This window comes from Ochotona princeps, chromosome 25 (genome assembly GCF_030435755.1).
Source record: "Ochotona princeps isolate mOchPri1 chromosome 25, mOchPri1.hap1, whole genome shotgun sequence".
Taxonomy (NCBI): domain Eukaryota; kingdom Metazoa; phylum Chordata; class Mammalia; order Lagomorpha; family Ochotonidae; genus Ochotona; species Ochotona princeps.
In genome coordinates this window covers 20,440,536-20,457,408 of record NC_080856.1, presented here as the reverse complement: position 1 = coordinate 20,457,408, position 16,873 = coordinate 20,440,536, and the positions used below count along the sequence as shown (strand labels likewise).

At 44.6% G+C, this 16,873-nt stretch overlaps 1 protein-coding gene across 1 annotated transcript in view; it reads right to left on the bottom strand.

Annotated features, from left to right (window-relative positions):
• Window positions 1-2,041: 2,041 nt before the first annotated feature.
• PARP12 (poly(ADP-ribose) polymerase family member 12) overlaps window positions 2,042-16,873 on the bottom strand; it is a 45,837-nt gene continuing 31,005 nt past the window's right edge. Inside the window, exons 7-13 of the mRNA XM_058681312.1 lie at window positions 16,257-16,452; window positions 13,407-13,548; window positions 10,842-10,938; window positions 6,201-6,276; window positions 5,066-5,196; window positions 4,250-4,401; window positions 2,042-2,935 (exon numbers count right to left, since the gene is read on the bottom strand). Of these exons, the coding sequence (XP_058537295.1) occupies window positions 2,613-2,935; window positions 4,250-4,401; window positions 5,066-5,196; window positions 6,201-6,276; window positions 10,842-10,938; window positions 13,407-13,548; window positions 16,257-16,452 (1,117 nt within the window). The 3' untranslated portion in view covers window positions 2,042-2,612. The remainder of the gene's footprint in view (window positions 2,936-4,249; window positions 4,402-5,065; window positions 5,197-6,200; window positions 6,277-10,841; window positions 10,939-13,406; window positions 13,549-16,256; window positions 16,453-16,873) is intronic.

Genomic DNA, 16,873 nt, shown 5'->3' with positions numbered 1-16,873 from the left:
AGGTTGAGAAATGCAGAGGTGACTTTTAATAAAACTGTTCCGTTACTAAGAAAGTCACATTCAACAAAGCATTTGCACATGAAATCCCAGAAATGCCAATAGCAGCTAAGTGATCATAGCTGCTATGCCTCGGTTACCTCATCTGCAAAATAGGAAGGTTGAGATTAAAGGTCCCTTCTTTATTAGACATCTGTGTAGCATTAAGGGTCTGCTAATCTTAGAAGGAATCTGCGCTCCCTTTCTGTGAACCTCACTTGCTGATCAGCCACCTGCAGAAAATGACCATTTCAGGAGAGCTGCCAGATCGGCTGTGAATGTTCCCAGGGTACCCCAACACTTCTCTCAAAGCCTGCCCTGGAACGTGTCCCTTCTCACTCCCTAGCCCCCAGAGAGAACACCACACTATTCAGTGTCTCCTTCACTACTCGTCTTGGTTGTCTTCTCAGGGGTCTGAGAGCCTGTCACACACCCCTCCCCCACCATCCTGGCTGCCACCACCTGCCCTTCTGTTACCCAGCCTCTCTCCCATGCCTGGCCAGAGGCTCAATTCACTGGAGAAAACCAGATGTCCCTAGGGCCCCAGCCTCCTTAACCACTCTGTAGCTACCACGGAACATAAGCCTGCACAGATGCAAGTAAACACAGTTCTCTGCTGGGAGCACAGCGCCCCATGACCTGAGCCTTCACCATCTCCCACTGCTGACCTTTGGCTCCATATACTGAGCCCCGTGGCTCCACCTGGCTTCCTTTCCCGTCCCCATCCTGTGGTCCCAATCCTCAAAAATACCCCGGAGGCCTCCTAACATGCAAGAACTGCTGGGCCCTTCTGCTAAACACCTCAATTCCTAGCTCCACTTAAAGCCTACTACTAATGCCCAACACCAACCAACACGAGGAAGGACAGGACAGGAGGCTCTGGTTAGATCCCCCACAAAATCTTTTTGCTGTACACAGCCTGGCTTCTCACCCAGCCTGGCCGACTACACGTGTCCCTGCCTTGGAGCCTCCTATATCTCTGCACCAAACACCCATGGCCATTCTGATCACCTAACATCACAACAGCCCCCTTGTCCTGCACCCACCAGGCACCCTGACCACGGGGATCCCATCATGCTGGCACTGCCCACCCAAGGAGCTGCTCTTTCCAACTTGCTCCTTCTCAATTCTCACCAACCACAGTGGTGTCGTCTTCAGTCTTCACCTTTACTTTGTTGTAGTATCTGGTCACCCTTCCCACTCACACTACCAGATGAGATGCTCCTGTTTCTCATACTCCCCAGCTCCCAGCAGTCAGATGGTTAAAAACCACTTGACACTTAAGACTTTGACAGGAATCTAACTTGGCGGCTCTCCGGACACCCCTTCGCCTCCTTCCCAGCTCTACTGTAGCAGGAACGGTGATCATCAAAACACAGTGAATGAACATTCAGGATTCACAAGGGAAAGGCTGGGAGTACTAAGTTACAACCTGTGCAGTTACAAGGCTGGTCCTGCTGGTGGGTGAACATTCAGTTTCATCAGCTCCATGACAAACCCATGCACATTCCAACTAAGGGCTGTGACACTGTGGTATGAATACTTATGTTCCCCTAAAATTATATGTTGAAATTATATATTGAATTATTTATATGTTGAAATTCAACACAATGGTAGTAGGAGGTACTAGCCTTAGCGAGTGATTAGGTCATGAAGGTGAAGCCTTCATGATGGGACTGGCGCCATTATAAAGGTCTGATAAAGTACCTGGTCCCCAGCGTATGCTCAATAGACAATAAAGAAAAAGCCACAAAAAAAGAAAAAGCCACACTCTTCATCTACTTCAGATAAATATTTTAATTATTTAGAAACCCTTATGTGACATTTGCAGCACAGATATTCAACCTCATGAGGATATAAAACCCATACTTGGAGGGGATTTAGGGGATAATGGTATGGGCAATTGAGGGTTGAGGGTTCTGGTGGGGGCACTCCTCCCGACCACCTGGCACACCCCCTGCCAGGATGGACGTGCTTACTCTAAGGGAAAGCTGACCCCCACGGACAAGGAGAAATCAGCAGGGACTTGATGACAATATGACACGAGCCAAGTGACTCCAGGGTCTAGGAGGAGCCCCTGCAGAGCTGCCTGGATTAGTGCCAGAGCCACAAGCAGCGGGAGGATGCTGCCCTTGGCCACCCTGGGTCCTCTTCTACCAGAGGCTACTGTGTCATTCTGACATAGGTAAAAGAGACCACAAGACCCTGAAAAACAGAAGTGCTATCAGCAGAAACTCTCAATAATTAAAAGAAATCCATAAAATAGTATATGAAATTCTGCGTCTAGTACTGTTATGCAGAAAAAAATGGTAAAAATACAACTCTAACACATTATTAAAAAGGCAAAAATGAGCTCCCCCAAAATCACTACTAGGGAGTCCACTAGTGAGCCAAAAAGTGACTTAAAAGTGAAAACCCTTACCAGCAAAAGATTAAGAATCTGACTTCACTGAGAAGTCCATATTAAACAGTTCATTAAAAGCTTTTTTTTTTTGTTTCTGAAAAAACGAACTCCCAAACAGCTCCTTCAAGGTCAAGCAGCATGAAAAGCCCCACAGTGGCCCAAAGAGTTCTCACTATCGGTTCCCAAACAGGGAGCCCAGGGTGGCCGGGATGGAGGCTCCAGACGCAGGCCTCCCGGAGGTGGTGTACTGGATGAGGTACTCGGGGTAGACCTGGTGCTTCTCAAAAACCACAAAGATGGTTGGGTCAGACATGCTGTTCACACAGCTGTCATAGAAGGTGTTGCTCTGGCCTTCCTTCACTGGGGGACGGACGTAGGCTGCATTGCCCCTGATGAAATCACCCACCAGCACCCTGGCCAGGAACATGCAGTGGACCTGTGAGTCAGATTTGCTGTAGTGATGGGAGTACGCAGCGTCTCGGGCAAAGTAGCTCCCTGAAATGACACACAAAAGCTCCACTGAGCGCTAGAGGACAGGTGCGGCAGAGGAGCCTGGAGGTGGCAGCCCAGCCTGCTGGTGGCCAGTGTCCTGACAGCTGGCAATGACAGAGGCCTCTGCTCTTCCATCACCACCTCTCCATCCTACCTCTTCCCGCTTCCTTCACTCTTACACACCTCACAAAGAGACATGCCTCTGGTGTGGCTGGCCATCATAAAGGGGTATCTCATGCAGACAGAAAACCTAAGTTCCAAATCCATCATTCAAACCCACATGTCCCTAGTCACATTGTAACTGAACCCCCTGAACCTGTTTCTCCAGCTCCATCTAGCCTCATAGGGTTTGTGTGTAAAGTGCACATGATGCCACTGTGCAGCCCCTGCAGAGACAGAAGCAGCCCAATGTGCAGAAGCACAAAGCTTGTCAAGGGCAGTCCTGTGTTGGAAGCTGCCTTTCCACACCGACTCACACCCCTCCCTGGCTCTTGTTCATTAGATCCTGTGGTCATCATCTTGTTGGACTAGAACTAAGTGATGGATAACAGAATCAGAGTATAGACTACAGATTATTAAGTTTTCTAAGTTCAGTCACTATACTGTGGGTAGTTACAGGTTCTCAGAGCTAAAGGAAGAGGAGTATGATATATCTCATCTATTTGCAAATAGTTCAGAAAAAAAGATGATAAAACCAATGTGACAAAATGTTAAATCTGATGAATCTAGGTAACATTTAAGAAAATTAAGACGATATTTACATATACACATACATACAAGTTATTCTTGCAGCTTTCCTAAGAGTTTAGAATTATTTCCTACTAAAGTGTAAAAAAAAAAAAACAAAACAAAAAAAAACTAAGACACATTCCTACACACTCATTAACTCAGACGAGAGCTGAGCTGAGAGGCTTCAAGGCTGTGCCTGGGGTTTTCAGGTTTGTAGTCTAAGGAAATTAAAGGCACAGCCCCGGGACTTCATGGTTGGGCAGGTGTCTCCTCTTCCCTCCCAACCTGTGATCATTTTTCAGGGCCTCTGGTCCACAATACTCCAGCTGGGCTGGACCATCTTACCCATGCCTCGGGTCCAGTCCACAGATGGAGCAACTATAAGAGTACTGCCACAGGGTGCCCACAGGGGTCCAGGGCACTCCTCACCCCAGAGGACCAAGATGTCCACAAGGTGGCCCAGGCTGCTGCTGCTCATGACCTGAATGGCTCCCCTCATGCCCTCCATCAGTTTGCTCTAAGATGATTTCCCGGGCCCGCGGGAGGCAACACAGCTGCTGCTGCTGCTGGAGGTTGCCCCTGCCTTACCCTTGCCATAGGAAGTGCCATGAAGGCCGCAGATCCGCCAGTCAAAGTTCTGCTGGCAGATGGCGTCCACAAAGCTGTGGCTGGTCCCATGGAATAGCTGTCTCTCATCCACAGCCTTCCCTCCATTTTGCTTCTGCATCTGCATTTTTTGCCTAGAATTACAAAAGAACACGAGTTGTGTGCAAACAGCAGAGGTCATCAAATATAGTCTAACTGACTCAAAGACCTGTGGGGGCTCCTGAGACTGCAAAAGTCCAGCCCTTGCAAAGTGGGGACAATTCCTCCTCTCCCCTGTTCCTGAGTGATCTGAGCTAGGAAAGCTGGGAAGAGGAGGAAATGTGGGAGGGTGCTGGTCAGCAGGGTCCATCTATTCCCTCTGTGCTGATCCTGATTTCATCACGGTACCAAGGGCGTCACGCCAGCCCAGGTGGAGACAAGTCAGTGTGCCCTGGCCTACCACGGAGACCTGCTATGCATTTCTATTTCATATGGAGAAGTGACAATACATGCTGGGAGGAGGTCTCTGAGGCACAAGGAAAAAAGTGAGCAAACTGTCCTGTCCTACCCCAGCAGTCCTCAGAGTAGGACAGGAGCGGAACCAAGCTCTCAATAGGAAGCTCAGGCTCCCTCTCTGCAATAGGATATGCTACCCCGAGCCCTCAGGAGAATAAGCAAACACATAGCTCTAGGCATGCAGCAGGGTGGGGAAAAGCAGTGCTACTACCTGACTTCCTGGAGCTCTGTGGCATGTTGGGTAAGCAGCTGGTGGGGTTAGGTGACATTGCTACTGGCCCACCAAAAGTGAACCCCACATACCATTGATAAACTTCCCAGAGGGATAGATTCTGGATTCGCTCAATCTTCTGAATAAAGTAGGAAGGCAGTGTACGGTTGAAGAGGGTCCAGACCTTCTGATACTCCTCAGAGGAAGAGTGGAGAGTGATCTTCTGCAAGGAGTATTACATTCAATACATCATCATCAAAGTGCAGACAACAGATCAATCCCTTCCCAATGCTGACAGTAAATGTTACAACTACAGAAGCAGGAAAATTCAGATAAAATTTCCCAGAGATGTGATGACATGTAATCTCTCCAGGCACAGAATATTTGCAAGTTGTAATCATTTCCCTCTTCTTCATTGAAAAAATCTACTCAAATCTGTCCCTGAGCTATCTCTGCTCTCTTCTTTTATATCACAGGCTAAAGGCACAGGGTAGACAGTAGGTCTGTGAGACCAGAGTTGGTGTGGCTAAGTGTGTCTGAACTTCTCCAGAGCTTAGCGTCCTCTACCTGCTCTGAGGTAACTGCAGGTGCCGCAACCAAACTCAATGCGTAAGATGGCCCAAATCAAGGATCAGACTGCAAACACCTGCTTGCCCAGCGCTTGGAAGAGCACAGCCATTCAATGTCATTTGGAACACCCCATGCAGACCAGGCATTGTGTAGGACATTGGCCGAGACCTCTGCAGTGGTCAGCACAGCTCCCACTGGAGGACAGGCCCCAAATGGACTAGAATTAACTGTCCATTCTCTGTCTCCAGTATTGGTGCCTACCAACAGGAATTTCCCCTGCCCCCAATGTCTCTCATCATATTCAAATCCTCCCCTGCTCTCGGTCCTTTCATTTGCTTTGTAATACTGAAATTCATAGGCTAAACTCAATCTTAAGCTCTGTATTTATGCCTTTTCAAGCAAATTTCACAGCTCATTCTCCTCCATCCATAATACATATTCTTTCCTCTCAGTCACAGCCATTTCCTGAGTTAAGACACTCAAGACTTGAGAGACAGTGATGGAGACCACATACTCCCATGGCTCTGTCTTCTTGCTACTGTGAGCCATAGCCACTTGGCCTTTGCAGTGGCAGAAGCAGCAGCGGCTGTGGATCCACGCTCAGCTGCCTCTACAGAACACCTTCCTTTCCAGCCCTAGGCAGCAGAAGTCCCATACCTTAAAGCCTAGGTCCGGCAGAGATGAGGAGTCCCAATAGTCTGGGATATTCTTTGGGCCTTGCAACGTGACATGGCTACAAGATGTAAACAAAATCATTTCAACATTTTATTCTTAGACATAAGCAAATCTATCACATGTGGTCTACTAACCAACATCACTGTCTGGAGTCTGAGCCCATCGTACTTGACAGAGATAGGAGAGGAAGCACATAAATCTAATATCTGCAGTGCAAAAGCACTTAATCTTTGAATATGTGACTGAATCCTAAATAATCAATCATGAAAGATGCATTTGTGTCCCAATTATTATGTAGAAGGGGGAGTGCACGTTGTTGCAGCTGCACACACAGGGCCATAAATCTACCCAGTATGAAATTCAGAGAGCTTTAAAGACAAAAACAAAATAGCCTCAATAAGATATAAATGCCATACGTTTTTAAGAAAAACACAAAATGGGGACTAGTGTTGTAGCACAGAGAGTGTTAAGCAACTGATCATAACCCCAGCATCTCATATGGCAGCACTGGTTTCAGTTCAGCTACTGTAGTTTCCATTCAGCTTCCTGCTAACGTGTCTGGGAAGGGAAAAGACAGCCCAACTACTTGGGTCCCTACCACCAAGGTGGAAGACCCAAATGAAGTTCCTAGCTCCTGATTTCAGCCTGTTCCAGTTCCAGCTGCTCCTGCCATTTGGTTAGTGAGCCGCGGAACAGAAGATGTTTCTGTAATTTTCGAATATATATACATATACATATATATATAATTTATTTTTATTGGAAAGGCAGATACACAGAGAGAAGGAGATATAGAAAGATCTTCTGTCCACTGGTTCACTCCCCAAGTCTATCCAAAGCCAGCAGCTTCTTTCAGGTCTCACACATGGGTGCTGGGTCCCAAGGTTTTGGGCTTTCCTTCTTTGCTTTCCACAAGGCACAGGTCACAAGCAGAGATCTAGATGGAAAGTGGAGCATCCTAGATTAGAACCAGCACCCATATGGGATCCTGGCGCTTGCAAGGCAAGAGCTTTAGCCACTAGACTACCCTGGGCCCTCAAATAAATATATTTTAAAAAGAAAAAAAAAACATAAAACTGGGGGCTAGCAGTGGGTAGACTGCTGCTTAGAACACCAGCATCCCATCTCAGAGCAGCAGCTCAAGCCCTGGCTACTCCACTTCCAGTTCATTGCACTGCTCATGTGCCTGGAAAGCAACGGATGATGAACCAAGTACTTGGGTGCCTGTTGCTCATGTGGAAGACTCGGACAGAATGTCTTGCTCTTGGCTTCTACCTGGCCTGGCCCTTAGTGCTAGCTTACTGGGGAATGAGCCAGAAGATAGATTTCTGTCATTCTGCCTTTCAAGTAATTTTTTTTAAAAAAAGAAAATTCTTTTGCAGGAAGTATTTATGTGAATGGGTAAAAGGTTACTTGTGCTCTGTATTTACACTCCTAGGCTCAAGATACAGCAGCATGTTAAATTACAGGGAGTCTCATTAGCACACTATCACTCAGTACTGAAAGACGTCAGGCCCAAAGCTCTAGGAATAAGGGCTGTGAAACTATAATTCCAAATCATTCCCTTCACGCTTTTAAACACACTGTTCATCCTACAATAAATCTACCTTCTGTTACTGCTCGCATGAGACCTGTGCCTTCATCCTAAGCCTCCAAGAACTCCCACAAATAACTTTGTCAGGAAAATGGCACAGTTTAAAAATAACTGAGGAAGAACCTATCAGCAATAGTCAGGCAGAAACAGACCCACAAAAATTTAAAATGATGATGATATTAAACAGATCATAAAATATTCTTCCTGTGCCTGAAGAAATACAAATGTTTAAAAACATTTACAAGAAAACTAAAAAGGCATCTGGAAGATATGAAAAATAACCAACTAGAAAAATATTATCCTTGATAATATAAATTCAAGAAACAAACTTACTAGCAACACAGACTGCCTGAAAATTGAATTCATAAGCTGAAAGAGACAGGAAATGTAATTATTCAGAATGTGGCCCAGAGCAGTAAGGAGACAGGAAATGTGTATAGAAGTCAAGACATGGGAAAGAGAGGAAGAAGGCCTCATGGGACTCTACTCAGAACCTGAGGACAGAGAATAGAACTGATGAGACCACAGCTTACGGAAGCCCAAAATGTCAAGCAGCATAAATAAAAACATAAATCACGACAGGCTATAGTAAGGGTCCATGACAAACTGAAGCTCTGAAAAGTGGGGCCATGGGGTTGGGACACGGCAAATAAAGCTGCCACCTCCAAAACCAGCATCCTATAGGGGTGCTGGTTTCAGTCTTAGCTGCTCCTACTTGTGATTCAACTCCCTGCTAATGTGCCTGGGAAAGCAGAGGAAGATGTCCCAAGTGCCCAGGCGCCTGCCGCCTACAGGGGAGACCCAGCTGGAGCTCCAGGCTTCTGATTTCAGACTGACCCAGCCTTGACCACTGCAGCAATTTCAAGAGTGAATCAGTGAATGGAAGATCTGTCTCTTCCTCTCTCTGTAACTCTGATTCTCAAACAAATAAAATGCACAATAAAATAAAAAGTCAAAGTAGCCAGAAATGGAGCAGGCATTCAGCCAAGTGGTTAAGATACTTACATGCCATATCAAAGTAGCTGGGTTTGATGCCCAACTCCACCCCAGTTCCCAGCAGCTAGGCCTGGCAACAGAGCCCAGGGACTTCGATATGCAAGACTATGCCAAATATTTTCCAAAGAAAATTTTGAAAGACAAAGAAAGTAGAAAAATGTGAATAAATGTAATGAAACTTTCACAAAGCAAAAATATACATAGATGGAACAATGGATGCAAAGTTCTATATTCCACTGAAAAAGAAAGGAAAATGATCCCTACAGTTTAGGAAAAACACTGAATCTCACTCACAAGAGAAAGTAAACTTTAGTACCCTTTCCTACCATGAATAAGGCGACTGCACAACAGCTTTAAGACCCTCTCTATAGTAATGTGGAATAGTCAGGACTCTCAGCAGGTACCTCGTGCACCCTGCAGGAGGGTGTGCCTAGTTGTCATGGCCATGAAAAAGAACTTCATCTACCTTCCAGGATACTGATCTGATGGCCTATCTTCAAAATTCAAAGCAGCACTGTACATGAGATGTCTGTGACATTATACTTTGTGATAGCCAAACACTGAAAACACAAACATCCATCAAAAGGAGACACATAATAAAATAAACTATGGAGAACTACTAATGCAGTTCAGGGAGACCTAGTGAACCAAAATACAGTAATTATCAGGATCTAGCATTAAGTGAGAAAAAAATGGTACAGAACAGTATATACAGCAAGAAAGAAACCAGTGTTAAACCAAGGAAAAAGGCAGGCACATTCCCAGGAAATTGCTCTGGTAGACCTGACTCAGCAAGGCAGCTCCTTGTGCATAGCACAACTTTTCCACACTTCACAAACAACCATTGAAGTCCAACTATGAGATTTTAGAAGAACCAGAAAAGTTACTATCAATGTTCCGTGAAGGAAAACTGAAGCAGGTTTCTCAGGCTAATGGAAGTGGTAGCAAGTAACAGCAACACTGGCTAAAATCACCGCACTGGCTCGGGCAAACTCAGATTATAAAAGGGGCATTTTAAGACCCCTCCTCTGCCAGGCCATTCTCTCCACTTGTGTGGCCAACTGACTGGGAGAATACTTAGCCCTCTCTTGCCTTGCTCCAATCCCATCAGGCTTGCCCAAGGGGCTTTGATCAATGCAAAACTGGAGAACTGTAAACAGTCTCCCTCCCTCCCATATGCTAACCTACAGACTCCTGGCAGCCACAGCGGCGACATAAGGAATCCCACCCAATGAGGCTGGCCCATTAGCGACTATAATGCCAGTTCTGGTACTTTAGTAATGTATCAGTTACAGTGCTATATCAGTTGGAATACCAGGTTCAGGTACTTCTGTGACATTCAAGTACCAAAATACATGAATTTACACTGATGTAAATGTATCATTACTTCAATATTCTGAAAAAGTCAGGCCTATGACTCAAATTATCTCATTAAAAACAGATACTGATGAGCTGACTTCAAGTCTGGCCTGGCTTGCAGATCACAAAAAAATGGTATAACCTTGCCATTATGTCTCACTAAGCTTCTACCCAGAAGCAGACATTTGGGCAAGCAGTTAAACTCCTTTAGGTACCTGTGCCTCCCATCAGAGTGCCTGGGTTTCCTCCTCAGCTTTAGCTTTGCACTTCCTATTAAGCTGGGAGTCAGGTGATGGCTCAGGGAGCTGAATTCCTGACACTTACACTTACTTCCTGGACTGACCACGTTTCTGACTAGTGCCCAATGCAGGCACTGAGAGAATGAACCTCTGAATATAACCTGGTGTGAATGCTTCCTCCCTCCCAACACTCTTTCTCGTGTGTGTGTGTGTGTGTGTGAGTGTGTGTGTGTGAGAAAAAACAGCTTCTGTTTATAAGGATAACCTGTAGTTCCTATTCTGCTTCAAAGACTTTTTCAACTAGCAGAACATGAAAGACAGCAGAGTGCTAGGACATTCAGTAATGCAGGTCAATAAATGCTCTGTATCAGCTAGGTTGGTGTTCCTGTTCCAGCACCTAGCACATGCTAAGTGACTGGCTCCCCACATGCAACTCACCAGCTTTGCTTTGTCTTCACATTCTCTGGGGACACGTATCTGGGTCTGCAGCAAACCTTTCTGACTGTGCCATAGACCAGGTTTCTCTGAACGAAGGCTGGAAAACAAAACAAACAAACAAAAAACCAGCAAATGAGAAAAAAATCACACATACAGACATGTATGCATGATAGACCACAATGTTTTATAAACACAAATTAAATGGGTTGGGAAGCTAATTCAAGTGTGTAAAGCCCAAAATCAGTATGCTAAAAACAAGGCAGTTTTCCACACTTCAAATATTCATAAAGAAAATAGGTATTCTTAGGAGACTGGGCTGAATGAATAGAGGAATGATTAGTAATTGACGTATCAATTATACATGAGTGCTTTTAAATTGTTCCTTCCGATCTTGTTTAAACTATTATTTTGCGTAGCAAATTTTCCCAGTTTGGATATAAAAAAGCTGCAGCCCAGGCTGAGACCAAATTACAACATCTTGAGTTAGTGGGATTTCCAGTTAATACAGTAATTTTATTCTTAAAACTTTCTTTCTTTGATTAAACTGATTCTTTAACCATATTTATCAACCTTTTCAAACTCATGTCATCTTTAGTAAATAAAATGTTTGCTGCCCACCACATGAATCTCCTCGAGTTAGTGGGAATTAGGAAATTCTTCAAGTTAAAAACTGACCAACACTATAAGTTAGAACACATCCCCACCTCTAATAATAAAAACCCTGCCAAAGATTACTATCCACTTTCAGGGTTCAAACACAACTTTAAAAATATTTTAATTTTAAAACAGTAATTTACTTTGTTGCATTTGAACACATCTTTGATAATCCAACTATGTGTCTTTACAAAACACTTGTGAAGGGCTACCCATGTTCTCACCCAGAGCTTGTAAGTTCGATGCAGCTACATGACCCATTTTGTTACCCACCCCATAACTTTCCACTAATGCTTTACTCATTAACATACATCAACTGATTTTTAGTGACCATCTATGACGAATTCTACTTATTCAACATAGACAGACTGTGAGTCAGACACCTTGCTCCTCTTCCATGGACAGAATGAAGTGAGGTCATTTCCCTAATTCACCCTGAAAAAGGATACTCTGGGCTATATGTTTAAATAATCCCTGACCTTGACAGAGTCTGCCTTGGTCTTGATGTTAGCTAATAGGATGCCAGGATTTTGCTCCTGCAATTTGGTACTTGCTATCTTTATGATGAAATCTCTAAAAGAATTAAGTCTTCCCCAAAGCTTAACATAACAAGTCATTTGGAGGCTGTGTTTTAAAATGTGCTGGCTTCCAAACATATAACAAGCATGTGGCAGTTTGATCTGAGACCTGTTTCCATTTTACCCAGTGATAAGGTTGTAACAGGAGAAGTCAAATCATCTCAAACTCCTTTGTGGCTACTATTACCTATCAAAAACAAAAACCAGAACGACTGTACCTGTTCAAAACTTCAATAAACACACCTAGCAAACTGCATGGATGTATTCTTCCCACCCTCTTCCTGAGAGTCTGTTATGTCCCAGCGGACAAGTTGACACAGGTTACACATTTGGTGTATGTTTCCATATTTTCCCGATATTTAAAAGGAATATTTCATACCGCGATTAACAGCAGTGAGGCATCCCTGCGCCCCATTGTCCGTGCTCTCTGCCCAGCCAAGCACTTGTGGCCATCAGCCTGGAGTGGCTAGCACACCCCTGTTCTAAGAGACAGCCCTTGCCAGAACTGAGGAATGTCTCTGAAAGAAACATCCACCTTAATGAAAAGGCAATTCTACCAAACCACGGGGAGAACCAACTAGTGTAGGATCATTTACCCAAAGATACTTTGCTGCCCTCTACATACAATAAAGGCCACAAAAATAGCAGAGGAAGGTTCTCTTATTTAAATGTGAATTGGAAGCAAGTCAGAGCTGGGCTGATATATCCATGTCAAAAAGAATTAAGAGAAACTACCAAAAAAAAAAAAAAAACCATTAAAACTTAGAAAAAATTTTTTGATTATTACTGGAGAAACCAGTCAAAAGTTGTTGGGCCCATGTGTGTCCCTTAAAACAACCAGGACAAATTCTTCAAGCCCCACTTTTATGACACCAACTACATGACTCTGCATTAAAGTATGTAGAACCCATGTTTAACCTGGTTGGCACTTCACCAATGTCAGAAGTGCTTATGGAAGGCCGACAATAATATTGCTACCTGGATGGTGACAGATGCTGCACAAGACAGCGACTAAAGCCTTCACAGAGGTCTAAGGTTAACTCCCAGAAACTGACCGACCTGCCACATCACCCACCTGCTGAGCTTGCTGCACCCTCCCTACAGCAGCTCCAGGCCCTTCCTGGAGTCCTTCTACCTCCAACTCCCCACACAGCTTCTCCTCAATGCTGCTGAGCCAGCACCACCCTCTGACAGCTCTGTCGCCCATTCTGGATCACACACCTTCCACTTCTTTCCTGCCCCAGTCCAGGACCCCAACATGAGCATCCAGCTCTCCTAGGTGAATGCAGAAAGGCAAGGCCCAGGCTCTGCTGGGTGAGCGCAGTTGGGGTACCTTTGAAATCTAACTCGTATTTGTGTTTTCCAGCTTGGAATTTCAGCGTAGTTGTCTGGGCATCAGCGCCTGGTGCACAGAACGCGAGGTAGGCCTTCTCAACATCATTGCTGCTGACGGTGGTTACAGGGTGTGTTGTGCCCTGTGAGGAGAAAGCCAGATACTTCACAATGATGAGCAAAGATGTGGGTGGTCTCTTGACAGACAGTCCTGTTGTGGGAAGGAAGGAAGGGGCCAAGAAGCAGGGTGTTGCAGAGGGGGCGGGAGTACAAATACAAGTGGCATGGCTCTCCTGAAAGCTGGGCTGGGAAATGGAGACAGTGAGGATGGGTCCTGCTGAGCAGGATAACAGGGATGGAAACAGTGAAAGGAACATGTTCAAACTGCTGGCAAGGACAACGTAGCCATTCGATTGTGTGAAACATCAACTATGAATTCTAAAACACTGCCCAGTGGCCAGCCCATGCAGTGCTGCTTGCCATCATTATCCTTCAATCAGAGTTCAGTACTCCTCGGGTTGTTTTTTTAATCTCTTGACAAACTCTTTTATTTTTTTCTTTGAATTATCCATTTCAATCTTTCCTGCCCTGTATAGTGACTTAACACAATTATTTAATATTTCGGTTGAGTTGACTGAGATCCTGCTAAGATCTACAGGAGTATACCCCACAAAGGTCATGTGCTGGACTCGTGGCCCCTCGTGTGGTGATGCTATACAGAGGGAGTCAAGTCACAGAGGAACTGTGAAGGGCATGTTTTCTTCCAAAAGTAGGTTCTTAGTAAACGTGGTCACCTCACACACTTCTGCACACAGTCACTCTGCCATGTTGTAGCTCAGCCAACAGGCCTTCACTAGAGACCAAACAGATATGGCTGCCCAATCTTAGTCTTTTAAGCCTCCAAAGGTATGAACTAAAGAAATCTCTTTTCTTTATGAAGTACTCATCTTCAGTATTTTTTTATATACACGAAATAGAAGAAAATACTCCATACTTGTTGACTCTATAACGTTTGCAAATTATTTCAACCTATATTAGCCTTACTTATCTCAAGTATGTAACAGTACTTGGGCCACTATCATCCTATTATACAAGATTACATCATCCTCACTAGGTCAGAAATATAATTATAATAAGGTATGCAAAGTATTTATGTTAGCTACCACAAAACACTCAGTATTTGTTACCTAGCATCATTATATTTGATAGTTCATTGATAATTAAAGCTCAAGTTATGGAATAAGTAATTCCCTCTATTCCTATAGTGTCTTACTCCCCCTAGCGCTACCACTCCAGCCCACCTACATCACAAGTTCTAGGTATCAAAGAATAAAAAAAACAAGATCCACCCTGCCTCTGACAACTTGGTCCAGCAATGAAGGAAGTGAACAATTTCCACGTGCCACACTCAAGATCCCACACCAGTCCATATGGCACACCAAAGAAGCTGAGCAGAATTACTGAGAATGACCGATATGGGGTGGACCCAGCAAAAGTTTATGGGGAAAAGACATCTGAGTCTGAGGGATGAGATGAGACAGACTCATCAAGGCCTTCTGGAAAGGTCCTAGGGTATAAGATTTTTGAAATAGCCTCTTACTTTGTGGTTTTCTACTGGTGCCTAAGCTTCTGCTTCTGAACTCTGGCTTCCTTTGAAACTAAACCATTAGAAAACAGTGGGGAAGACACAGGGATACAGAACAAAAAGGATCTGACAACAAGGACAAAAGGAAAACAACCCTTCCTCTTTGGCCTGAGGACATGAAGCAAGGAGTGAACAGGAACAAACAACTCAAGCAGTCAGCCCCACCACCTTGCCCCGTCACTCCAGTGCCTCCATGTTAGCCAACTTGACAGCCATGGATGTTCCATTCAATTTATCTGCCATTGTCCCTCTTCCTGTCACCAAGCAAACTGAACCCATACAGCATTCTTAGTCATCCTCCCTCCTACTCCAGCCAAGACACAGACTTGTCCTTTTTCCTAGTCTATAAAGGCCATAGACAGGGAAGAGCCAATGGGAAACAGAGGCAGGGTGGAGCAGCAGGTGAGGAGAGGCTGACCACTGTTAACACTGACCATCTCCAATAAGCAGCAGACACAGGCAACACTTTCTCCTTCAACTGACTGAGGACTGTTTCCTGAAACAGTCCATGCACCTTTGTAGGCAGGCAGAATCACCAGGACAAAAGAGACAAAAGGTGCAACCTGCATGGAGTTCACATTAGAGCGTGACAGAGAGAGAGAGGGACAAAATATTTCACTGACTTCAGTTAAGAACAAGAAACAAATACCTATCAGGTCACATATCTCCATCTTCCTTTTGGAAAAGGGATCTTCCTGTACTTGCACACGTAAAAGTGACCAGGGGACCCGGTTGATCCAGGAGCATCTTCAAACAACTTACAGTAGCAGTTACCTGATCTTAATTCCAAATCTACATTTGATATTCAATCAATTTTCTTACACTGGACTACCTGCTGTAAAGTTGCAGAAATGGCAGAAAGTAAATTTGAAAAGCCTTAAACATTATACTGAAGCTACACCTTCACACACAGCCTCTAACTCTGACATGACATGGTCAACAAGCAAGAGAAGCATCTGTTTCATTTAACAAAATCAACGAAGAAATCTGATCTGTTTTGTTTTTTTTCTTGGCCGTTCAGTTCCCGCAAGTCAACAGATATCTAATCATTCAACGATGGACACATTCAAATAAATGAGCACAAAATTACATAATTTTGCCATGAATTCCCCCACACCCAGGGATCTTAGGGCTTCAGCTCTATCAAGGGGTGACCCTGGTGACATTTCCTTGAGCTTGCATTTGGAATGGATCCATCACACTTACCTGTTTTCCATATTCCTGCCAAGAACCAACCTCATCCATCCAGTACCAAACCCAGTCAGTGGTCAGGATGAAGTGTGGGGGCCTGGTGACAGAGGAGGCTGTGGAGAGGCGGCGAGCCTGGGCAGGGCCAAACATCATAGAATCAAAGCACAGAGTGTCAAATTGAAAGCCACTGACCGATGGGGCACACACGATGCTGCAAAGGAAAACAAGAGGTACTCTGAAAAGCCCACTAGCCAAATGAACACTGATCTCTCAGCCCCACCCCTGCAGGAACAAGACAGCCAGTCGATAAAGAGTAACTGGGACATGCAGATGCTTTAAAAAGTGCTTCTAAAGGTGGAGGAATCCACCATGGGGGGGAGGGTTTGGGGAGGGGTGGGGGGAATCCCAGTGCATATGGGACTGTGTCACATAATGCAATGTAATTAATAAAACAACAACAAAACAAAGTGCTTCTAGAAGTAGACAAGTTTGCTTTTTCAAGTAGGTTTTGCTGTACAAAAATAATAAAAATTAAGGTAAAATACAAAACTAGATGTATCTGCATTGGATACACACACTTTTGTCATTATTCCATAAATAATATAGTATAATTGCTATTCACACATCATTTA